Source organism: Erythrolamprus reginae, chromosome 6 (genome assembly GCF_031021105.1).
Source record: "Erythrolamprus reginae isolate rEryReg1 chromosome 6, rEryReg1.hap1, whole genome shotgun sequence".
In the NCBI taxonomy this organism is placed as follows: Eukaryota; Metazoa; Chordata; class Lepidosauria; order Squamata; family Dipsadidae; genus Erythrolamprus; species Erythrolamprus reginae.
The window spans coordinates 45,806,572-45,832,677 of record NC_091955.1 but is presented as its reverse complement, the minus strand read 5'-3'; the positions used below and the strand labels follow the sequence as shown (position 1 = coordinate 45,832,677).

The 26,106-nt window shown below is 39.7% G+C and overlaps 2 protein-coding genes across 2 annotated transcripts; one reads left to right on the top strand and one right to left on the bottom strand.

Annotated features, from left to right (window-relative positions):
* Positions 1-36: 36 nt before the first annotated feature.
* LRRC10 (leucine rich repeat containing 10) lies at positions 37-943 on the top strand. Its single transcript, XM_070754757.1, has one exon. The coding sequence runs from the start codon at positions 37-39 to the stop codon at positions 871-873; it is 837 nt and encodes a 278-aa protein (XP_070610858.1). The 3' UTR covers positions 874-943.
* A 5,932-nt stretch (positions 944-6,875) lies between these two features.
* CCT2 (chaperonin containing TCP1 subunit 2) lies at positions 6,876-19,813 on the bottom strand. Its single transcript, XM_070755724.1, has 16 exons — positions 19,646-19,813; positions 18,641-18,715; positions 18,462-18,527; positions 18,269-18,380; positions 16,933-17,009; positions 15,852-15,964; positions 12,665-12,867; positions 12,306-12,406; positions 12,101-12,228; positions 10,394-10,497; positions 9,631-9,750; positions 8,942-9,070; positions 8,749-8,852; positions 8,227-8,326; positions 7,721-7,862; positions 6,876-7,117 (listed from the first exon to the last, which is right to left on the bottom strand). The coding sequence occupies exons 1-16, from the start codon at positions 19,646-19,648 to the stop codon at positions 7,087-7,089; spliced, it is 1,608 nt and encodes a 535-aa protein (XP_070611825.1). The 5' UTR covers positions 19,649-19,813; the 3' UTR covers positions 6,876-7,086.
* Between the last annotated feature and the right edge of the window lie 6,293 nt (positions 19,814-26,106).

Below are 26,106 nucleotides of genomic sequence, written 5' to 3'. Positions count from 1 at the left end.
TATTCATCTGACTCTAAGCCATTGCAACTTTTAAGAATGGGCAACACATTAAGAGCAATTATAGCCTTTCTCCCATTTGATGAGTGCCAGAAATACATCCTGGGAGATCTTGAAGAGATGCCAATTGATAAAATGTTGGATCTGAGTGGCAGGCAAGTGAGACGGTTTCCTGTGTGTGTTTGCTCTTTCAGGGAGCTGGTCAAGCTGTACTTAAGCAACAACAACCTGAATAATCTGCCCCCTGAGTTAGAACAGTTACAGAACCTTCAGATCCTGGCACTGGATTTCAACAACTTCCACACACTACCCCAAGTGGTGTGCACCTTGAAACAACTGTGTATTCTTTATCTGGGCAATAACAAACTGGGAGATCTACCTGCAGAGATGCATCAGCTCCAAAACCTCAAGACTTTATGGATTGAATCCAACTGCCTGTACCACCTGCCCAATGTGGTGTGCGAACTGAAGCAACTCAAGACATTGCATGTTGGATCCAATGCACTGCGCTCTCTGCCTGGACAGCTACAGTATCTGAAAGAACTGCGTACTATCTGGCTCTCCAGCAACTTACTGGCCGATTTCCCACCAGTGCTTTTGCACATGCCTTTCCTGGAAGTGATTGATGTAGACTGCAATGCTATTCATGATTTTCCCAGTCTCATCCACCTGAATGGTTTGAAATTGGTGATCTATGACCACAACCCCTGTAGAAATGCACCCAAGGTGGCTAAAGGGGTGCACAGAGTTGGAAGGTGGTCAGAGGAGAGCCCCGAGCCTAGGAAGCGATCTGGGATGGACAAGGACAAAGGAATAGAAGACATCAACTCCCTGCTGCCTCCCCCTCCTCCTCTCTCCTCCAAAGTGTCCAGTTAAAAGAACAAGAACATTCCTCAATCCACCAAAAACTGAAGAAATATTAGTGCCTACAGCTTCTTCTCAGAAAAGTTAAACAGGACGCTTGGACTGGCTTTTGCTTTTGCAGGCTTGCATGAAGGTGACATTGGCAGAATATCATTTGTTCCAGTGGTATGTATGTGGTATGCCTGCACGTGCACAGTTAGCTATCTGAACACTTGCAGCAAATTCGTAGTTGAAAAATGTTCAGAACAGAGATAGCAGTCAGCAGCTGTAATGTTATGTACTGTAATTGCTTCTTTTCCCAAAAATCAAAATGGAAGGCTAAAGCAATGCAGATGAAATTTATTGCATTTATTGCCAATAAACTATAGCATTGGATTCTTAACAATAGAGGCATTGCCTAGAAGCATCCTGAAAACATTTTGAAACGTTTTATTGTTTATAATTATCAGCTAATATAAATAAGCCACATTTCAAACTAGCTGCTGTTTAAATAAGGTGTTTCAAAATGTTCTTAATGTTAAATGTTCTTAAGAATTATTAAAGGATATCCAGAAAGATTTAGTGAAGTGGTCTAAATTACAAATATCCCTGCTAGGTAGAATTTCAGTAATTAAGATGAACATACTTCCAAAGGTACTTTACGTTTTCCAGACAGCCCCAATTAGAAATGAACAAAAATATTATAATGAATTGGATAGTTAGGAAATTTATTTGGAAAGGGGAAAAACCCAGAATTAAATATAAACTGTTACAAGATGCAAAGATCAAGGAAGCATGGGTCTACCAAATTGGAAGTTATACTATCAAGCGGCTACTGTTTTATGGTTAAAAGATTGGGTAGTATTAGTAAATAAGAGATTATTAACCATTGAGGGACACAACCTACAATACAGATGGCATAAATACCTATGGAACAATGAAGAAAAAATACATAGATACTTCAAAAACCATTTTATCAGAGGCACACTAATTCAAAACTGGCTGGAAATTGAGAACAAAAATTATTTGCAGACTCCAAAATTGCTTTCACGTTTGGAAGCAATAATGTATCCAAACTTGATTCAGGCAAATAAGAAACTATTATCAGAACAGAATGAGTTGAAATCTAGAACAAAATTAGCAGAAGATGGTGTAAACATTGATTGGTGGCCCTATTTTCAATTACAAAATAAATACAAATTTGACCTGGAAAAATTTGGCTTCCAATCAAGTGAACAAGAAATCGACAAAATTTTTACAGGCCCGGAGGGAAAAGAAATTTCAAAATTTTATAAATGCCTTCTAAAAAATGAAATGGAGAAAAAATTAAAGAGGTCATGATGAAATGGGCCCAAAATGTAGGCCATACGATTGAGTTAGACAAATGGGAGGACCTCTGGAATTATAATTTAAAACTTACCATCTTTTCTGCGTATAAAGAAAACCTCTACAAAATTTTTTATCAATGGCATTTTACACCAGTGAAATTGGCAAAAATTTATAAAGGAATGTCTCAAAATTGTTGAAGTGTAAAGATGAATTAAGTACATACTTTCATATGTGGTGGACCTGTGGGAAAGCTAGAAAATTTTGGAAATTAATATGGAAATGGATAAAGGAAATAACTGAAATAGAGATCAGATTGAGCCAGAAATATTTATATTGGGAATGGTTGACAAAAATATCAAAAGGGATGACAAATATCTTATTATACATCTACTCACAGCTGCAAAAATCTGTTACGCTCAAAATTGGAAAAAGGAATTTACACCCACTTTCATATTATAAACAAGATAATGGAATTGGTTGAAATGAATAGGTTGACTATGCACATTAAAGATAGAGAAGACGTTTTTTATAAAATTTGGGATAAATGGAATAATTGGCTACGCAAAAGGAAAAAAAACTGGAAATAAATAGTCCTTATTTTATACAGTATAGCCAAGGGGAAATATACTAAGACAAGAACCAAAACCTTTTTTCCTTAACCCAGACATGCCATAAATGTATATAATCTAAAATTGTTTTGGATTAGAATCTTAAAATTTAATTAATGATTGTAACATTTGAATTTTTTAAAAAATAGTTTTACCATAGCTCTAGAACTGAAAAGTATAATCTGTATACTTTTATTATTCTCTTTAGTTTCTCAAGAAACATAGAGCTTACCTGTTAGGAGAGCATGAAAAACTTTAATATGGGAAATGGCTAATTGAATATTAAATTGTTTGTTTTCAAAATATAAGAAAGAGAGAGCACAATGCCTCTCTAATGTTTGCTGGGGTTTTTTTTTCTGTTTTTCCTGTTTTTCTGTTTTGTTGTTTTTCTAAATGTTGTTCTTTTCATTTGATATTGGTGGACTGATGTTTACTTTCTGTACTATATATTTTCAAATAAAAAATTTAATTTTTTAAAAATTTTTTATTAAAGCTGTAGAAAAATGATTTGGTATTTTTCTCTCATACTTATACACATTACTAGGGTTCCTTTTAATATTATTTATACTCCGCTCACCTTGTTAATTACAGTGCAAATGAGAAATATTTTAATTTTATTCCACATTTTTAATGGGAAGTATATCAAAGTATTTTTTTTATTTTTCTTGCCACCATTTTCCATGATATTCAATTTATGTATCTTCAGATCTGTTGTGGTTGGCTCAAGTCCAACTTCTTTTGTCACTTTGATGAGGATGAGCTGGGTTCATCTGGGGGTCACAGGCCAGTGTATCTATCAGACGAGTCAGACAGTGAAAGAAAGGGAGTTGGGGCCTGGGGATATTCAGGAGGCTGCAGACCCCCTAAGATGTAACAGAATCAGAGGAAGATGTGATGAATCCTATTCTAGATGTGAGAGTGAGAAGAATGTGGGGGAGAAAGGAGTATATCCAACAACTGAGATAATGTAATCACATTATCAAGGAAGTTCATTTGCAGAATTGCAACGTTTGTTTGTGAGTAGAGAAAGAGCACAGCTGAAGTGTGTTTCTGTCTGCAACCTTGCAAAAATCTAGTCTGGGAAAACTTTGTGAGAACTGTTCACGTCAAGAGTTAATTGGCTGTACAGTGGTACCTCTACCTAAGAACTTAATTTGTTCCGTGACTAGGTTCTTAAGTAGAAAAGTTTGTATGTAGAAGCAAATTTTCCCATAGGGATCAAGGTAAAAGCAAATAATGCATGCAAACCCATTAGGAAATAAAAGCTCGGAATTTGGGTGGGAGGAGGAGGAAGAGGACAGTCGCTTAAAACTTAAATTTAAAAGACATGTTCACATTGTATCCACTATTGATATTTTTTTTCTTTAAAAAGAAATCTACGTTAAGTCCCACCGTGTAATTTTCAGGGCTGAATTGCTGCAATGTCCTCTACCTAGAACAGTGATGGCAAACCTTTTATTTCACAGGCCAAAAGGGTGTGTGTGCGTGTGCTAGCACACACGCACGTGTCCATACCCATTCCCTCCCCCATGAATGCGTACACCCCGCGCTGCCATTGCGCATGTGCACAACCCCCCACCCCCCACGCATGAGCAAAGACCTAACTGAAGCCTGAGATGGTGAAAAAAATGGGCAAACAGGAGGTTCAGAAAAATGGACTTCCGGTTTGCCCGTTGTGCTGTTTTTTGCACTCTGGAACCTTCAAAGAAGCTTCCTGAAGCCCTGGAGTGCAAAAAAACAGCACAACAGACAAACTAGAAGTACATTTTCCTAACTTCCGGTTTGCCCATTGCGCTGTTTTTCACACTCTGGGGATTCAGGAAGCTTCCTGAGGCCTCCAGAGGGCGAAACGGCCTTCCTCAAGGCCAAAAAACAGTTGGCTAGCGTGCGCTTGCGCGCTGAAGCTGATACAGTGATCCCCCGATTATCGCGAGGGTTCTGTTCCAAGACCCCTCGCAATAATCAATAATTCGGGATGTAGTGGTGCGGAAGTAAAAACACCATGTGCGCATGCGCGCCCCTTTTTCCATGGGCGCACATGCGCAGATGGTGGAGTTTGCATGTGGGCGGCGGGGAAGACCGGGGAAGGTTCCTTCGGCCGCCCAACAGCTGATCTGCTCCGCAGCGCGGCAGCAGCGAGGAGCCAAAGATGGGGTTTCCCCGTTGCCCAGGCAACGGGGAAACCCCATCTTCGGCTCCTCGCTGCTGCCGCGCTGCAGAGCAGATCAGCTGTTGGGCGGCCGAAGGAACCTTCCCCGGTCTTCCCGCCGCCCAGGCAAAGGGGAAACCCCAAGATCGCTTGCCGCTTGCCCGTTCGCCCGCCCGCCTGCTCGCTTGCCGCTTCCCGTTCGCCTGCCCGCCTGCTCGCTTGCCCGTTCGCCCGCCCGCCTGCTTGCCGCTTCCCGTTCGCCCGCCCGCCTGCTCGCTTGCCCATTCGCCCGCCCGCCTGCCGCTTGCCCGTTCGCCCGCCCGCCTGCTCGCTTGCCGCTTCCCGTTCGCCTGCCCGCCTGCCCGTTCGCCCGCCCGCCTGCTCGCTTGCCGCTTCCCGTTCGCCCGCCCGCCTGCTCGCTTGCCGCTTGCCCATTCGCCCGCCCGCCTGCTGCTTGCCCGTTCGCCCGCCCGCCTGCTCGCTTGCCGCTTCCCGTTCGCCTGCCCGCCTGCTCGCTTGCCCGTTCGCCCGCCCGCCTGCTCGCTTGCCGCTTCCCGTTCGCCCGCCCGCCTGCTCGCTTGCCCATTCGCCCGCCCGCCTGCTCGCTTGCCGCTTGCCCGTTCGCCCCGCCCGCCTGCCGCTTGCCGCTTCCCGTTCACCCGCCCGCCTGCTCGCTTGCCGCTTGCCGGTTCGCCCGCCCGCCTGCTCACTTGCCGCTTCCCATTCGCCTGCCCGGCTGCTCGCTTGCCGCTTGCCCAGCTGCTCGCTTGCCGCTCGAGAGCAAGAGGGGGAGAGATAGAGAAAGAGAGAGAAGGAAAGAAAGAGATGAGAGAGGGAGGAAGAGAGTGTGAGAGAGGAAGAAGCAAGAGAGAGAAAGAGAGAAAGAAAGATGAGAAAGGGAGTGACGTCATCGGGTGGAAAAATCACGATATAGCGATTCGCAATGATCGGGATCGCGAAACTCGGGGGATCACTGTATAGGGAAACGCCTCACATGACCTCCGATATGGCTCCACGTGCCACCTGTGCCACAGGTGCCATAGTTTCGCCATTACGGACCTAGAAGTTTCAACTGACACAAAGTGCTACTTTGTTTCAAAAAATCTAATGGGAGATATCTGAATAGAATAGAACATTTGCATTTTCTCCAATTCTTCAGTTTACAAATGCATTCTCCTAAGGTGAAAGATTTATTTTTTTCAGAAAGATCTTTCTGCCTAAATATTTTTTTTCTTTTCTTTCAACCTCTTGCAAATTCTGAATTTGTTTTTTCGCGCATCTCAATATGCTGGCTAAATCTTCAAACTTTGATACCAAATGTATCTGTTCTGATTAAGAATTCTATGAAACTATCATTTTGTTCCAATGAATGGTTATCTACCTCCAGAATTTTAAACCATACCAATAAAATGAATTTGAAAAATTTTATTTCAATTTTCACAATTGGCTTATCCACAGGTGGCATTTTGGCAATTTTCATGTTTTGATTAAAAATTCAAGAGTCTGCTTATCCAGATAGTTTTACATATATAGAGTATATTTTTAAGACGTATGTTTGGCGGGTAAGCAGAACCCAATTAGCGGTATTTTGGAATCCCCCCCCCCCCCCCGGTTCATTTGAGTATATATACACTGCTTAGGAACCAAATTATTTTGCACTTACTACTACATTTAAAAAAAATCTACTGCAATATTTTATCTTTATTTATGTAAGAACAACTAATCTGATACTTTCCTGAAGTTTTCAATTATAACTTCCCTAAGCTGAGGCTGATGGGAGTTGAGGAATAGTCTCAAATGAACTAAATGTAAGATCAATTTTTTAGTTTAAAGTAATGATCCTGAACTCTGAACCAACTGCCATCTACAAATGTTTTAAGTAATCTGTTCTGTTACTTTTCCAGGTTTAAGTGCACATTTAGTGGAATAATAGGAAACTAAAATATTAATCCATTTCTATTTGAAATGTTTATTGTGACTACACAAAAGAAAGGAGTATAGATGTTGTACTATGAGTTATGTGTTTTTTAAAAAAACAATATAAGTTAAATCAAAACACTTATGCACCAGTGCTAAATGTGCCAATTCTTCTGTAATCTGTTAGAAGTACACCCAGTCTGAAAATGTCTGGTTTGAATGTTCTTTCTGAATGCAGAATGCTCAACAAGGATACCGATCTGGGACTCGTTTCCTGAAAGAAGCAATAGAAATGAGGATAAGCAGATGCCATAGGGCAAGGAAATATTTCTCTACTCAAAATAGCAATAGCACTTAGATTTATACACCTCATAGTGATTTACAGTACTCTCTGGTCAGTTTATAATGTCAACATTCTGCCCCAACAATCTGGGTCTCATTTTAGAGAGCTTTGAGGGTTGGAAAGCTGAGTCAACCTTAATACTCATCAGGATCAAATCTTAGGCTGTGGGCATAATTTACCTGCAAAACTGAATTCTAAACACTGTACCCCCAGTTAATTATAAATGATAAATCTCAATTTAAGATTTAATTAAGTAGCATTAACACATATAACCTGTAACAGTAAATCATAAATACTGAATTTATGTGTGAAATATGTAAACTGAAAAACATGTGTAGATAAACAAAAGTATAGACATCCCATTCGTGCCTTACTTCCAACTATATCTTACCAAATGAGAGTAATTTTGGTCATATTCCTGTTGCCCTCAGAGGTCAGTAACCAGAAAAAAAAAACAATCTTGCCCACCCATTGCAAAATATTTGATATTCAATTAGCTCATTCCCTCACAAGGGTTGAAAAGTTGCACTTTACCTTGGTGCTGCCTTAATGATGTCATCAACACGGAGAATGACTTCTGCTGCTTCAGCAGCACTTAACAAAACCTGACGTTTCACTTGAAAGCTTTCAACAACTCCTAGACTTGCCATATCTGCAATAGCAGCTTCTTTCATATCTTGGAGAGATTACAGAGAATTATTGACTTTTTCATTTTTGTTTCTGCTGCAATTTTCAATTACACAATTATTTAATTATTTATTAATTATTTATTTATTCAATTTTTATGCCACCCTTCTCCTTAGACTCAGTGCGGCTTACAACATGTTAGCAATAGCACATTTTAACAGAGCCAGCATATTACCCCCACAATCTGGGTCCTCATTTTACCCACCTCAGAAGGTTGGAAGGCTGAGTCAACCTTAAGTAGGTGATAAGATTTGAACCGCTGACCTACAGATCTACAGTCAGCTTCAATGACCTGCAGTATGGCACTCTACCTGCTGGCTCATGCATTAAGATTTATTAAAACATGAACTTACCAAGTCCATAGGTATTCTTTCCTTCACTGTGGGCAGCTCGAAGTTGGGAAACCAAATCTGCACTATCATATCCAGCATTTTCAGCTATGATAGCTGGGAGCTACAAAGATAGGCCTTTATTAAAGGACTATTTGAAATCAGTACCAAACAAGCCATAAAAGCTAATTCAAACATAAGATACCATGCAACAAATCTCAATAATATTCATTCACATTTAAGTATTTTCAATTACAGCTAGGATGCTAATTGAGGGACAAAGTCAATTACAGTATTATTCCATTTCCATACATATTCCTTTTAATTGGGCCTTGTACATTATATGCTGTACATTATTTGGCTAGCTTGAAAAGAAATAGTTCAGAATATTAATCAGTATCTTTTTTTCAAGACTCAAACTTGTCTCACAAAAATGATGATTTCTCGCAAGAGTTAAAACACTCAAAAGGCTAGCAAGCTAGCCTTTTCCATATCTTTTAGCTTTATATATTTATTTCTAATATAATTAACTGGACAGGAGCTTACCGTACTTAGAGCCCTAGCAAACGACTCCATTGCTAACGATTCTTTGCCAGGAGTTCTTTTTGCAAGCTCCCACACTGCATTAGCCATTAACATTTCTGAACAGCCTGAAAATTTGAAAAACCAAATCTTAGCCAATGTGAGTAAATACACTCTGCACTGAAGAAAATGTAGATTTCAAAGTTTGAATACTCACCTCCACCATACACAGTTCTAGTATCTTTGACTGTCTGGGCAAGAACACAGAGTGCATCATGCAGTGACCTTTCAGCCTCATCTATGATTTGCTGTGTTGCACCACGTAATACTATTGTGCAAGCTTCACCTAAGAATAAAAAAAAAAGATATGTATATTTAAATTTAAATAATCTTAGATTATTAGCTCATACATAAGGTCTAGTTCAAAAGCTACCTGTAGAAAGTCTGATGATCATATTCTAACAGGCCTTTATGCTATATAATAATTTCATAAATTTTGTATTATATGGGCAGACTAAACCTCAGCATACACACCCCCTTTCCAAGCAGGTATAGGATGGAGCATCTAATGATTAATAATTCTAGAGAGTGTGTGGTCTCTTTGTTATTACTGGAGTTACTCACTCCACAGTACCTACCAGGTCAGAAATACAATGATATATATATTATAATGCAGGAACATTATGAAAAGTATGGATCAGCAATGTGAATTCAAAGGATCTCTCCACATATGGTCAATTATTACTTTTACATTCTCTTGCATTTAATTTTGCATCTTTCCCCTATTTTGATCTGGTCACTGCACAGTACAAGTAATAGTTTATAAATAATTGGATTAGGATTGCTGATTCCAATATGTAGTCGGATAGGAATAACTCGAGAATAGGATAATTCAATCTATCTTACCCATAGCAACTCCAGAGAAATGAATAAGTTTATCTTCACCAATCATGACCTCTTCAATTAGCTTGCAGCTTCCTAGCTTTACTAGTTCTGGGTGATCAAAAGTTGAAGCAATTTCGCCACCTAAAAAAATTAAAGTTCATATGAACCATATTCACTTGCATGATAATGCAGAGATTATTAAAATAAATAAAATAAAGCAAAAATGCATTATCTTTCTAAGTATCTTTATGATAGCTTTATGAAGAAATGGCTATGATACTGCTACTTCAGAACATAATGGTAAGAAATCCCTTTTCTGTTCAAAAGAATAGAAAAATAGTAAAAGCCCATTTTGATTATTTAACTGTCCAGTACCTTCTTTAATGTGTCAATAGATGTTTTTATAACCTGAAGACTATTTTTTAAAAACACAGAACTATGAAATTTCTTTGAGGAGTATCATGAGAAATCAACAAGGAATCTTAAAAGGAAATTGTCACTGAAAACAATTGAGAGTCAAAAAGCTTTTACACAAGGGAAATACACAAGGGAAAAGGCACTTTGATTTATGGAAAAAAGGACATTCAATCTCTACCCACCAATCCATAGTTACCATTTCCTACATAATATACTTTTAAATATTCTTAAGATTTGGATTTTTTTTCAGGCTAGGAAAATAATCTATAATTCTTTGTTTTCATTTTCTCTAAGTTGGAAATGTTTCAAGGGTAAATAGTGAAAATCAATACAGTACTAATTGTAGAATGGATTACTCTTTACTTACCTGTCACAAGAGCTAAACGTTCAACTCCAGCAAAATCTGCATGTTCAATTGCCATAACTCCAGCAGCAGCAAACATCTGTTCTGGGTAATTATAAATCAACTGCCTATAATGGAAACATACACCATTCCTAATCAAACAAACTTCCACATGCACTCAAAAACAGAATAGATAATCCAATCCAATATATTCCAGATAAATGGGAATAAAAATCTGATAATTCTAATTCATAATGCCTGGGGATTATCTGTTTTAATTCAAGATTTCTAAAGGATAGTTGACTGAATAGATCAGTTTTTCAACTGAAAGTGGTCTGGATTTGACAAGACTGACAAAAGCCTTTAATGGACCATCAGCAAGAGAATCAAAAAGTTATGGCATAAAACAAGTCCATGCAAACACTGCATTTCAAAATGCAGAACTCCAAATATCAGATGTTCCTAGAATTTTTCCAATCTTTCTGCTATCAAATTAATATTTTGTAATCCACCAGGTGTTTTTCTATACTTAATTGAATAAGGACAATCATTATGGATCAGGCAAATTGTTAGTACAAGCCCTTGTAAGGAAAAACAACTCTATTGTCCATAAGCAACTAATTTTCAGATGTGCATAGAAATTATTATTAATGGCCCCTACAGACACATTTATTCAGTTTTTATTGGAAGAATGAGAATGTCAGTAGCTGAAAGAACACGCTAACTATGAACTATTTACCGACTGATCAATAAAAGAACAATGTTTTTTTGGATATCAATGTAATATACTTTAAAATATAAACACAAGTTATAACATTAATATGAGACAGAAAATCAATGCACAAAGGGATTGCATCATGTACAGGGATAGGGAAGTATCAAGACAAACACAACACATAAAAGTATTACAATACAAGCTCAATTCATTATATATGCGTACAGGTGAGGCTTGGGTGCAAGATTATGCCTACCATCTTGCCTATTTTGTCCAGTAAAGCTTCTTGAGACACAATCTAACTACTGTCATGCATCAGGGTAATATAGTGATTTCAAAAGAGTTCCTTTAGTGAACAAAAGGGTTCTTTCTGTCTTCATTTTCAATGTAATGTAGCATTTCCTTTGGGCAAAGCAGGCATGGATGTAAACTTTCAATAACCCCTCCTGCTAAAGTTCCTCCTCCAAAATATCTAGGTATTTTCATTTGTCTTCACTGTGCTCCGTGGTATATTCAAAGCCCTGGAAAAAATGTGTATGCTACTCCTGACATCTTCTAACAATGAGCTCCTTTTGATGCTTTGTAAGCTCTGCAGACTATGGCTTTTGCTGTAAAAGGCAATTGAATAAATGCCAGAAAAATCCTACTAGAACAGTTGAATCTTATCTGAGCTTGATTAAAGTCATTTTAATTGATAGCATGTATGTATTTACCATCACCTTGAATAGGATTAATTTTGAACAAAGCCACATCCTTAGCTAAAAGAGTGTGCATACTTATATAGCCACATTATTCTAGTTTTTTAATTGTTCTTTTCCACTAAAAAAATTCAGATTGTTTTTCAATTAAATTGTACTGCTTTTGTATTATATAAACGGTGGAAAGAATTCGGCAATGATTTATTTTTAACATCTCAAAAATCTTGCACTTTAACAGGGATGTGTAGACTTTTTATATTCATTGGAGCAGCAAGCTTGTCAATTACAACTGTTCAATTTTGCTGGAAAAATACATACCTGTTGATAAAACAGTTTATTCCATGCTTCAGAATACGCTCAACCTTCTCCTTCATTTTCTCCTTTTCTGCTTGTTCTATTTCTGCTACCTTTGCTGTGGAATCCACTCTTACACGGGAACCAAATATCTACATGAAATGAATATAATCATTATAATAACTAAAATTCAACTGTTTCAATTAAATTTATTATTGAATCCACTTACCTTAATTTTATCAGTATCCATTCCAGTATTGGCAATAAGTATCTTTGCATTTTCAATTTTTTTAGGTTGATTAACTCCAATTTTTTTATCCAATAGAAAACCTGAAATAGTTTGCAGGGTTAAACAATAAATGATTAAGTGAATTGTTTAAAATCTATACTGTATACCACTAAAATTCTCACATATTTCAGCAAAGAATCCTCACGAATTTGCTTTTACATTTTATAAAATAATATTGCTATGTCGTTTCTTTGGTTAATTGGAACTTTTAATAATCTTTCTACTGGAATCTGCAACAAATGTATTGCAAATACATTTTTCTCTATTCATACAGCCAATCAAAACCAGTAATATAATACCTTCATCCAAGTAAGAGTCTATGAGACTTCCTCCTAATTTCTTGATGACATGAATAGCTTCTAGGTTTCCAGACCCTTTCAGCCTAAGGACAGCATCTACAGCAAGTTTTGCAAAATGCTCTTTATGATGAGTAAGCAGTTTTGAAGATAGTGTTGTTTCTGCAATGTTCATTAAATCTTTATGAAATTTTGCTTCATTTTTACTGAAAAACAGAAAGAAAAATAATCAGGACCACCAACAAAAATTCACTTTTTAGCTCCAGTATTTATATGTAAACAGGGAAGTCTCATTCTCCTTTTTCTAAAAATATATTCATGTGACTAATTGTTTTTAGAATGTAAAAAATATTTTAAAACAAGGAACAAATAGCAAGAAATCCCACAACAATTTCTAGATTCCTGCTAATGTGACTTCTCATTAGAATAACAGAGTTGGAAAGGACTTTGGAGGTTTTCTAGTCCAACCCCCTGCTTAGGCAGGAAACCATACACAACTTCAAGCAAATGGTTATCCACTATCTTCTTAAAAACTTCCAGTATTGGAAGCTCCAGTATGGAGCATTCACAACTTCTGGAGGCAAGCTGTTCCACAGATTGTTTTAACTGTCAGGAATTTTCTCCTAAATTCTAAGTTGCTTCTTTCTTCGATTAGTTTCCACTCATTGCTGCTTCTCCTATCCTCAGGTACTTTGAAGAATAGCTTGACTCCCTCTTCTTTGGCATCCCCTGAGATACTGGAACACTATCACGTCTCCCATAGTCCTTCTTTTCATTAAACTAGACATAGCCAGTTCCTGCAACCGTTTTAGCTCCAGTCTCCTAATTATCTTTGTTGCTGTTCTCTGCACTTTTTCTAGAGCAGTGATTCTCAAAGTGAGCAGTACCGATCCCCTGGGGGGCAGTGGGATGACTTAGGGGAGCAGTAAGAGGCAAGAGGGTGGCAGGGGGGTGCTAAGAGGGGTGAGGGGGGCAGCAGAAGCCCTGTGAGGAGGAAGCCCTGTGAGGAGACGCTGCTGTTGATGTGCAGGAAATCTCCCCCACCTCCCTGCAGAGCATCTTTCAAAGAGAGTTTCACAAGGACTAAGAGGTGGGTGGAGGCGGAGTTTGCTTTGGGTTGGGCTTTCTTTGTGAGGGAAGGGAGACCATCTGGGGAGCGAGATTTAGGAAGCCTGGGCTGGTGGACGGTTTCTCCAGTGAAGCATCTGATTCATCCCAAGAGGTGAGTGTCTTCAATGAACTTTGCTCTGTTTGTCTATGTCTTGCAGGTAGCAAGTGTCAACAGCGTTTCCTCACAGGGCTCTTCCCTCCTTCTCTCTGGTCGGGTTCTCAAATATTTTCAAGCAAAACACTGCCGACAGAGGGAAGCATCTCTTTCCCTCTCTCACCAAACTTTGTGTGTAGGCATGACGTTTCACAAAGCTCCTTAATCTGTGGCTGCTTGCTCCCTCCCTTTGTGCTTTATACACTGCTCAAAAAAAATAAATAAAGGGAACACTTAAACAAAACAATATAATTCCAAGTAAATCAAACTTCTGTGAAATCAAACTGTCCACTTAGGAAGCAACACTGATTGATAATCAATTTCACATGCTGTTGTACACATTCAACTTTGTACAGAACAAAGTATTCAATGAGAAAATTTCATTCATTCAGATCTAGGATGTGTTATTTGAGTGTTCCCTTTATTGTTTTGAACAGTATATACAGTATACACAACAACATATCCACCTTCCTGGGGATGCTGTTTTGGGAGGGAGGGAGGGAGGGAGGGAGGGAGGGAGGGGGGGAGGGAGGGAGGGAGGGAGGGAGGAAGGAAGGAAGGAAGGAAGGAAGGAAGGAAGGAAGGAAGGAAGGAAGGAAGGAAGGAAGGAAGGAAGGAAGGAAGGAAGGAAGGACAAACTTATGACCACAATTGAGCCCAAAATTTTGGTTGCTAAGTGAATTTCACATTTTACAAGTTGGCCATGCCCATCCAGTCACTTGACCATCAAGCCATGCCTACCCGAAGAGGGTGAGGTGGGGGCAGTGATGATGAGTTTGTAACACCAGGGGGGCGGTGGACTGAAAAAGTTTGGGAACCACTGTTCTAGAGTCTCCACATCCTTTTTACATTGTGGCAACCAAAATTGAATACCGTATTACAAATGTTGCCTTACCAAGACATTATAAAGTGGTATTAACACTTCACGTAATTTTGATTCCATCCCTGTTAATGCAACCTAGAACTGTGTTGGCTTTTTTGGCAGCTGCTGCACACTGCTGGCTCATATTTAAATGGTTGTCCACTAGGACTCTAAGATCCCTCTCAGAGTTATTACTATTGAGTATACCACATACTCTGTACCTGTGCATTTTGTTTTTCTTGTCTAAATGTAGAACCTTACTTTTTTCAACATTGAATTTGTTTGATAGAGACCAATGTTCAACTCTGTCGAAATCTTAAGCCTATCATCTGGAGTGTTGGCTTGGTGTCATCTGAAAATTTGATGAGTTCCCCATCTATCCCCTCATCCAAGTCATTGATGAAGATGCTGAAGAGTACTGAGCCTAAAACAGAGCCTTGGGGTACTCCACTGCATACTTCCTTCCATGTAAATGCAGTTCCATTGAGGACTACATGTTGAATGCAGTTGGTCAGCCAGTTACGAAACCATGAAAGAGTCTACCAGCATTCACTGAAGGTTGCCATTAGAATAAGAAATAATATCTTTATTAGGTCGCACTATTCATAAAGAGGGTAAGCTGCTCCTCCAAAACTGCAAATTGGTCCTTTGCAGGGAGAAAGTGGCAGGAAGGTGACAAGCGACAGGGGGAAAACAGAGCTACTTAACTTGTTTTTTGCATCTATCTTTACATAAAGGAGAAAAATAGTCCAACCTATGAAAAACAGCACCACAAAAAATAGATTAGGAATGCAAGTTAAAATAGGGGGAAAATGGGAAGTGAACACCTGAAGGAACTGGCAGACAAGATCTCAGAACCACTGAACTGTATGAGTTCAAATCACCAGGACTGGATGGATTATACCCCAAGGTTCTGAAAGAACTGCCGTCAGTTCCTTCAGAACCTTGGGGTGTAATCCATCTAGTTCTGGAGATTTGAACTTGTCTGGGGTAGACAGATGTTCACTTACCATTTTCTTCCCTATTTTAACTTGTGATACAAAAATGCCTGTAGCAATACTAACCCATTATCCACAGCTGACTTCACCAAGGCTTCTCTGGCTGCTCTTGTGGCTTCTCTCCAGCCAGCAATAATGGTCTGAGGATGGATTTTCCTTGAAACCAATAGTTCTGCCTCCTATTAAGGAAAATACATTAGTATAATTTTGTTTCCATCCTGAACTTTTGCAAGCATATCAACTATTTGTCAATTCTGTTGAATATCATATCTAGTACTGTACTGCATGAAATCCAAACTTTAAAAATATATTGAGAGTTTTCTCTTTGTTTGGTAAATTTCAAAAATTATCATGAAAGTAATTAATTGGTAGCATTTATCTTTATCATTACCAATACAATATTAAAAATTAGCATTACTATTTTTCTCAATGATTTCTCCTTAGATTATATACACTGCTCAAAAAAATAAAGGGAACACTTAAACAACACAATCAAGTAAATCAAACTTCTGTGAAATAAAACTGTCCACTTAGGAAGCAACACTGATTGACAATCAATTTCACATGCTGTTGTGCACATTCAACTTTGTACAGAACAAAGTATTCAATGAGAATATTTCATTCATTCAGATCTAGGATTTATTATTTGAGTGTTCCCTTTATTTTTTGAGCAGTATAGTACCTATTATAAATTATCTAGCAGAGGGCAACTTTTTCAGATTTAAATCTTAATGATTTAGGAGATATTTTTGAATAAAAGTTGAAAATTGGCTTCTGAATACAGTGATCCCCCGATTATCGCGAGGGTTCTGTTCCAAGACCCCTCGCAATAATCGATAATTCGGGATGTAGTGATGCGGAAGTAAAAACACCATCTGCGCATGCGCGCCCCTTTTTCCATGGCCGCACATGTGCAGATGGTGGAGTTTGCGTGTGGGCGGCGGGGAAGACCGGGGAAGGTTCCTTCGGCCGCCCAACAGCTGATCTGCTCCGCAGCACGGCAGCAGCGAGGAGCCGAAGATGGGGTTTCCCCGTTGCCCAGGCAACGAAAAATCGCGATATAGCAATTCGCAATGATCGGGATCGCGAAACTCGGGGGATCACTGTAGTTATATTTTTTATTAAAAACAAAGATATAACAACTTACTCTTAGTAATTCAGCTGCCAGAACTGTTACGGAAGTAGTTCCATCACCAACCTCATCATCTTGAACCTTGGACATATCTGTGGGAATAGTATTTTATAATTAATAACTTCCATTTGTTATATACAGATCTCTCCAAGACTACATAGTGGTTTTCATTCAAAAGTAAAGATGCTAAAGAGTTGCCAATTCCTCAATGTACAAATCCATTTTCCCTTGGACCTTCTTACAGTTGTCATGATTCTCAGTAAAGACTGCAGCTGCTTTAGGAAATATTTACTCCAAAGCACTTTTTACCCTTTGAATCCAGCACTCTGCACACCCTCACTGTGCAGATAATAGAAATGTCACACATTAAGCAAAGCTATGTAGATCTATAAGGATGAGGTTTCCACCAACTTGCAAAATGTATCCTCAGCTTTACTTGGCAAATGATTATATTTGTCTGGGAGCACAAAATCAGCTCAGAGTAACACTGATAAAGCCAAACTAAAGCTGCTACAGATGCTTTTAATCAAAAGTAGGATATACTGTACATACTGTATATTTTACTAAACATATACAGTAGTATGTTTAGTAATCTATATGTATAAAAATGTAAATGTATCTTTGTTAGGTGGGGCTAATCTCAAAAAGTACTTCACCGATTGCTTTTAAATTTTGACACAGTGTTCCATTTGAACACAGCCCTTATGATATACCTATATTATACAGCTATCGCACCTATGACAGGTAAAAACTGGCGAAAAACAGAATTCCCTGGTGAAAATCATAGGAGGTGCGTTTTGATTGTCTGGTGAAAAGACAGGTAATTGCTTTGCATGGAGACTGGTGACAAACATAGCAGGTGTTTTGATTGGCTACTAATTAACTGCCATGCCGATTAACTGCCACAGGAAAGTATCCTCAGAAAATGAAGGAACCAGGTTTGGCTACAAACCATGAGGTTTGTCACCCATGCTTGGGTGGAACTAAGAACCCTGCAAGGTAGGCTGGTCTTATCATATTTTGGAAGGTGGGTCGGGCCAATCTCTTAAACCAGTGGGGGGCAGGGGGGGAGAGAGATGTACAAATGTCACCCTGCTCTCTGTTAATCCCCTCAAACTGTTTGATATAATTGAGCAGGGAGTTGGACTAGAACAGCTCCAAGGTCCCTTCAAACTCTGTTATTCTGAATAAATTGAGCAGGGGGTCTCAAAAATTTAAACGTCCACTTTCTCATTTCTTTCTTTTCCACTTAACCAGATTGAGCCATAGCACTGCGTGGCTGGGTATAGTTAGTTTATGAATAATTTAGAATTTTTAAAAGTATCTGAATAATGTATTTAAACATACATACCGACCAAAACTTTAGCTGCAGGATTATCAATTCCAATTGATTTTAAGATTGTTGCCCCATCATTTGTCACTGTCACTGTCCCCTCTCTTCCAGTATTCAGAAGAATCTTGTCCTGCAAATTACACATTTGTGATTATAAAGCACCAGATTCAAAATACTAACAATGACAAAAAATAATATTACAGAATCTTACCATGCCTTTAGGCCCCAAAGTGCTTTTAACAAGGTCTCCAATGGCAATAGCTCCAACAAAAGAGGACTGTAATAGAAATAGTCAATAAACATAATTTCTTTCAGCTTGGATTCAGGGTTCCAAAAATAAAATTCAAATTTTATGTAGCTATTATTAGACTAAATCAATGACAGACTTACTAAACGAGCAGTTTCTGCTTTTTCTTCATCAGCACCAGCCTTGAAGATGTTCACAGGTGCAAGTGACATGGCAGCCTGAATAAGTTATTGGGATGATATAAACCACATTGAATAAAGTAATTTACAATACACTTCACCAGTAACTACTGGATTTTGTTATGTGAATGTTACAGCAAATAAATATTTAGCGTTATTAAAATAATTATTAAAACAAAATTATTAAAACAAAAGTTAATTTTTGTATTTCCTTTTGGTTAAATATATTAGAATAATGCAATTTGTTTTCACCAATACTATTTTCCATGCATAAGTTTAGTTTTTAAACTAATATTTACTATTATATCTTGAATATATTGTTTTAAAGAATGGATAGAAGGGATTCTTTAAAAAAAATGAGACTAGGAATAACAACATGAAATTATTTTTAAAATCTAAGAGGATTCAAATTTCCAAGAAAATTAAATCTCTGGAAAAGATTGCTCGGGCAGAAACAGTGGGCTTTTCCATGGTAACACTGCAGGCAGTGTTAGGGAAGTAAAGTCTACTGTATTGGACAGTTGAAATACAGCTGATAGCTTTCCTGACTGTTATCTACAGAGGCGAAGCTCAGGTTTAGGTCACTGATTGGTCCTGTGGGAATCGTAGAAAAACTCCAGGGAACAGAATATGTTCCCGTTACATTTTGAAATTACATTTCAAATGAAGCAAAGAAATTCGTTTACTCGCGACGGCGGCGAACACTAAGAGTAGTCGAGAGTGAGAGGCCCTCGGCCCGCCTTCCCCAACGCGGTTCTTCTGAAATGGCCTGCACGGTACCGGGAACTGAGGAGAAATTACAACTCACGGGCCTAACATTCCCCACCCAGCCGAGTCCGCTGCGACCAGTTATGGAACTTTCCATTTCCCCTCCCGCCGAAATGGCCTAAGATCCCTATCGGGAGGGCGTTGTGATTTGGTACGTTGCAGAATGGGGGGGGAAACCCTCAACCTCGCGCCCAGGCTCACCATAGTAACGACTGTCTGAAGGCTCCAATCTTTCCAACCGCCTCGTGTCCGGGATAAAGCCACCCGCTCGTGCCCAAGACCCAACGAGCGCCGGAAATGACAAAAGCGCCCCCTTCCTCGCCCCCGGATGAGAAAGTTGCGTGTCGGGAGATGTAGTTCTGCGCTCTTATATCCACCCCCTTGGCTATTGGGCTATTTGTAATTCCTCAACGGCGTGTCTTAGCGTGTTCGTAGCGCGAGCGCTACATTTTGCAACTCATCGTAGGGGGCCCCAGCTGCCCCCATTGGTATGTTAGCTTCTCGCAACACCGAAAAGAAATGACATCACAAGTAAATTCGAGGAAGGAAAAAAATTCCAGTGTTTGAAATTTTCGCTGTTATACACATAAAACTCTATACGTATGTTTGGCTCTTCTTGATTTACTCCATGCATAGCATTTGCTTAGATTCACATTATGTGCTGAGGCATAAACATTCAAACTATATTGTTGTTTGATGTACAGTATTTCAGTCTCTGAAGTGAGCAGTAAAAATATGAAACCTATGAAAATAAGTTTATTAAAGGAACCATTTACTAATGACAGAACCCATTATTATTATTGCCTCTTGTTTTGCAGCTCGTGTAATAAACGCTAGAGGACAGACTGTAACTTAAAACAACCCATTGAAACAATGTCATTAATCCACTCTCAGAATGCATAAGATTGAGACCTAAACATATTTGATCAGTTAATTTTTAAAAAATGTTGATAAAGATTGGTAATGTACTAAGCATAACAGAAGCAATGAGGAGCTGGCATATAAACACAGCAGCTTCTAACTAAATTTTCATGTAAGAGTGAAAACCAGTATCTTTATTCTTATTCTTTCTTCTTGGACATCTATGTTACTCACTCTTTCATTTCTGACCCAAATGAAGATCAGAATGGTAATTTTTTCGACTTGGCAAAATGCAAGAAATACAAGTAAAGGCTCTCAGGCTTCATCAGTTACAGATCCAGAAAGCAAGTACTATCCCAAAGGTACTTTTTCAAAAGGCAAGTGGACCTTTTTTTTTGTTTTTCCTTGTTGTTTTGCTTCTCATACAAGATGCTTCTTTTCTTGAATAAGAAGTGAAATGTCTTCAGGGAAAAACAAAGTCCACTTGCCCTTTGGGGGGGGGGTAAAATCCCATCCGATTCCAAGCTGGGAAAAAGACACTGGAAATAAAATGGAGGCAGGCTGCAAGAAAGAAAGTCTGTTTATTTGGTAGCCAGAAACTAGTGACAGCGGCATGTTTCTGGGGTGGCTGACAAAATGTGGTTGAGAGTAGGTGGGCTTTTATACATTCATTAGGGCTTTGTGATTGAGATGCCTGTTCCTGTGCAGGAATAAGTCCTTCAATATTTTAATGGCTGTTGCCAAATTCCTATGGGGTCATGTAGAGGTCATGGCTGGCTCTACAGGCAAAAGGAGAAATGCAAATCCTATGTGCTTATTTAGGGTTTCAGCCAGGGGTGGGTTACTGCCTTGAAGGCATGCAGCCCTCCTTCAGTGGGTCGCCCTCTAGGAAGGCACTGCATGCCATAATTGTCACATCAGAATGAAATTTATTTATTTATTTATTTATTTATTTATTACTTAGATTTGTATGCCGCCCCTCTCCGAAGACTCGGGGCGGCTCACAACACGTGGAACAAATCATAAATAATCTGACAAATTTAAAATATTTAAAGATTTAAAAAAGACCCCATATACTAACAGACATACACACAAGCATACCATATATAAATTAAACATGCCCAGGGGGAGATGTTTCAGTTCCCCCATGCCTGACGGCAAAGGTGGGTTTTAAGGAGTTTACGAAAGGCAGGAAGAGTAGGGGCAGTTCTAATCTCCGGGGGGAGTTGGTTCCAGAGGGCCGGTGCCGCCACAGAGAAGGCTCTTCCCCTGGGGCCCACCAACCGACATTGTTTAGTTGACGGGACCCGGAGAAGGCCCACTCTGTGGGACCTAATCGGTCGCTGGGATTCGTGCGGCAGGAGGCGGTCTCGGAGATATTCTGGTCCAATGCCATGAAGGGCTTTAAAGGTCATAACCAACACTTTGAATTGTGACCGGAAACTGATCGGCAGCCAATGCAGACTGCGGAGTGATGGTGAAACATGGGCATACCTAGGTAAGCCCATGACTGCTCTTGCAGCTGCATTCTGCACGATCTGAAGTTTCCGAACACTTTTCAAAGGTAGCCCCATGTAGAGAGCACTACAGTAGTCGAACCTCGAGGTGATGTGGGCATGAGTGACTGTGAGTAATGAGTCCCGGTCCAGATAGGGCCGCAACTGGTGCACCAGGCGAACCTGGGCAAACGCCCCCCTCGCCACAGCTGAGAGATGTTTTTCTAATGTGAGCTGTGGATCGAGGAGGACGCCCAAGTTGCGGACCCTCTCTGAGGGGGTCAATAATTCCCCCCCAGGGTGATGGACGGACAGATGGGATTGTCCTTGGGAGGCAAAACCCACAGCCACTCCGTCTTATCCGGGTTGAGCTTGAGTTTGTTGACACCCATCCAGGCCCCAACAGCCTCCAGGCACCGGCACATCACTTCCGCCGCTTCGTTGACTGGGCATGGGGTGGAGATGTAAAGCTGGGTATCATCCGCATATTGATGATACCTCACCCCATGTCCTTGGATGATCTCGCCCAGCGGTTTCATGTAGATGTTGAATAGCAGGGGGGAGAGGCCCGACCCCTGAGGTACCCCACAAGGGAGAAACCTAGGAGTCGACCTCTGACCCCCCACTAACACCGACTGCGACCGGCCAGAGAGGTAGGAGGAGAACCACTGAAGAACAGTGCCTCCCACCCCCAACCCCTCCAGCCGGTGCAGAAGGATACCATGGTCGATGGTATCGAAAGCCGCTGAGAGGTCAAGGAGCACCAGGACAAAGGATAAACCCCTGTCCCGGGCCCGCCAGAGATCATCCATCAACGCGACCAAAGCGGTTTCCGTGCTGTAACCGGGCCTGAAACCCGACTGCTGGGGACCTAGATAATCGGCTTCTTCCAAGGACCGCTGGAGCTGGAGTGCCACCACCTTCTCAACAACCTTCCCCATAAAGGGAAGGTTGGAGACTGGACAATAGTTATTAAGCACAGCTGGGTCCAGGGAGGGCTTCTTGAGGAGGGGGCGCACGAGCGCTTCTTTATATGACAGAGAGAATGTTTTCTCGATGGGAGGACGACCTTGAATGGATCCAGGTCTCTCCTATTTATTGTGTATTCACAGTTCTGACATGTGGTACAGAATAACCAATTGGCGAGCGCCACATACATTTAAACCAGCACCATATAAGGCAAACTTCTCTTGTGGCTTTCCTATGGATAATTAACGGAAGCTACATTCTTTTGCCTTTTCCCATAGATTGTGTGATTGCAAATTAATGTCAGTAATGCATCCTTATATGGAAGTTCTATGGGTTTAATTGCTTTGTGGTCATGGATTCTGCAGAATGCTTGCTCAGCCTGGGCTGCCTTTCCATAGAGGAAGAATTAAGATTTTAATCAGCACATAATTTAGGCTTAAAACATCACTCTCCAGCAATATTTTATTTCCAAATTCCAGTGCTTAAAAATCTATGATTACAACATCTCCTCTGTTTTTATTTTTAAAGAAGCATGATTATTGAGAGGAAAGGATCCAAAAGTACTGTGACTTCTGCCAAAAAGGCAGATTGTCCCCATTAATTTTGCAGTACCCATGATCACGAAATTGGTAAACAAATGAAGAATTTAAAAAGCAGAGTCATCTTCTTCCCCTGGCATTTGTGGTGGTACTTTCATTTTTAGTGGATCATCATAATATGGCTCAGGGGAAAATAGAAAGGGTTGTCTTATGCTTTGTACCACATTAATTTTTATACTATCTCTATACATAGTCATCAATGAAGAAATGCATTGAATACAACAACACAAACAAATAAGACAGATAACAATCAAAACAATAGCTACTATCAATTTTCGCCATGGTAGTATTAAACATGGCAAGTTTCCAATTATTTAATAAATGTAAATCTCTATAATTCATTGCCGCTCCTAATGAAGGAATAAGGGCTCTGGCAATTTGCGTCTATATGCTGCCACCTTCTGTAAGGGGTGGCTGTTCTCTTTTGTTACGCAATCGACCATAAGGAATAGTGGTATGAACAGAAATTGCTGGTACCATCATGCCCAAAGTACAAGTATCATTATGATTGACTATAAACTCTGTATAGACATAGTTATCACAAAGTAGCCAAAGTGAATCCGTTAAAGCAACAGAGGCTTGTGTTTGCTGAGAAAAATTAAAATACGTAATACAATGTCATAAGAAATATCGTTTCAATGAGGTATTAAACTGACTAGGAAATGAGTAAACGTCATCAACCCTTGAGGATAAATTTTTACATTGCACTGCATGGTAAAATGTAAACTCACATAACGACCAAATGTCCACCTCAGCCTGATTTGGTAAAGTGGTATTTTGGTGAAAGCATACCCAAGCTAAGTGTTGTATAGAAATATAGACTTTGCCGGTTGCTTTACATGACCAGCTTCTAATGCTTTCCTTGGGTTGGTCATCATTAAGCAGGAAACCCACTAAGGGAATTCCTATACGCCCTTGAGCAGGCATATGAGAACAAATCCAGAGGGAATAACATGACCACGAACCTAGCGGATTTTAAATTCCTCTGGGTAGGCAGTAACAGGCAATATTGATTACCGCATTAAACTAAGCATATTTGCTGGCTGGATGTTCATTACAAAAGGCAAAAGACAATACATAGTATCATTAGTACAAACAATACAAAATAGTAACAAATTTTTTTCAAGTCATTGGAGCCATGAGTTCATTCCATATTGAAAGATGATATCCTGGCATCTGTTTGTGCAAAATTGGACATCCTTTTGGTGGAAGGTATCCTGGTGGGTCCTCAGAACAGCAATCATCAAAGGTAGGAGGGTGCTCTTGCCTAGTTTCCAGGTCAGGCATAGAGACAGCCTCTGTAGAATCAGTCATCGTCATGGACATCTGAAACAGGATCAGGGACTTTGACGAGACGCGATCCCCGCTGGACGGGGGTCTCGACAACCCTGTGATGGTTCACTTTATGAGGCCCGATCCTGAAACCATTACTAGTGCTTACCAATGAAACACGGAGTCAATGGTCTGGGTAAAGTGACAAAGCTTTATTGTTACAAGTATGTCTCTTTTATACCCTTCATATGCAAATGAAGGGGTTTCAACTAGTAATTTTCTATTGGCTAAATACAAGTCTAATTTTTCCTAATATACGTTCCTTATAGGCTATAAATATAAGGTTTTTCAAATCTATAGGCTAATAATAAAACTTTTGAATACGCAAGTTTTCATAGGCTATATCTATATGCAAAATTAAGGCTTCTGACCACCCAACTGTTCATAGGCTATTTCTATTAAGCTTCTAATTGGTTATAAAAAGTATCATCTACAGCTTATGATAGGCTACTAAATTCTCACTTTATGCACCTATCGGTAGCTGAGTTGCCAGCCAATCACACCGCTAGTGTCTTATCTCGTGCCAGGAGCGCTGTTGAGGGATTTTTCTTATCTGTCCAAAGTTCATGGCTATTGTATGAGTCACTGTCTCTGGGCAAATTTTCACCATGCTATTTCAGATAACTGTTTCTGTGTATATCCTAGAGCATAGCTAATATTTGGCTTACACAATCCCCACAGGACTTCCCCTTTTTTATTAGTTTTTTGGGAAATATAGTCTTACGTGTCTTCCAGGGACTCAAAGCACACGATCGTCCAATTGTATGGCAGCGTAACCTCACCCCCAAGTAATGATGTCAACTGGACCACGCCAAGTCGGATCAGGCAGTTCTCGGTAGTAGACTGGTGGTCGAACTAGGGAGGATGAGGGAGCTGAAAAACTACGTTCAGCTGCAGACAATTGAATCGTTCCGGAAAGATTCAAAAATTAAAAAGTGAACAAAGACATGTGAATAATGTCTTGCACCGCTGGGAGGCTGGGGGACCTTTACCCCTTAATCCAGATTGGTTTGTCAGTTTTGAGCTCTTTTTGGGCGTCCCAACGATGCAAAAGTCCAAATGCAATGATTAATAACCTGCTTAGTGGCATCACCCTTTTGGGGTGTGGCCATAATAAACCCTGAAAAATTATCAACATGAATTTATTTCCAGGGGCAAATGAAGGATATTGCGTTACATCCATTTGCCAAATTTGCGCAGCCTTAAGGCCCTGGGGATTAACCCCCATAGGGATAGAAATCCCATGTTTACTATACTCAGGGCGTTGTTATATAATGGCTGTTGCTTCATTTAATGAAATACCAAATTGTTTAATGAGTGCTTTTTTATTTTGATGAAAAAATGCATGATTCTCCCATGGAGTGGGAGCCACAAGGAAATCATTTCCTTCCTTTAATATGCCAGG

Coding starts and splice junctions, on each gene's coding strand:
- LRRC10 (XM_070754757.1), top strand. CDS start 37: ATGGGCAACACATTAAGAGCAATTATAGCCTTTCTCCCATTTGATGAG.
- CCT2 (XM_070755724.1), bottom strand. Junction 18,381..18,461: donor CTTTGGGGCCTAAAGGCATG/GTAAGATTCTGT, acceptor TGTAATTTGCAG/GACAAGATTCTTCTGAATAC. Junction 12,407..12,664: donor AGACTCTTACTTGGATGAAG/GTATTATATTAC, acceptor AAACTATTTCAG/GTTTTCTATTGGATAAAAAA.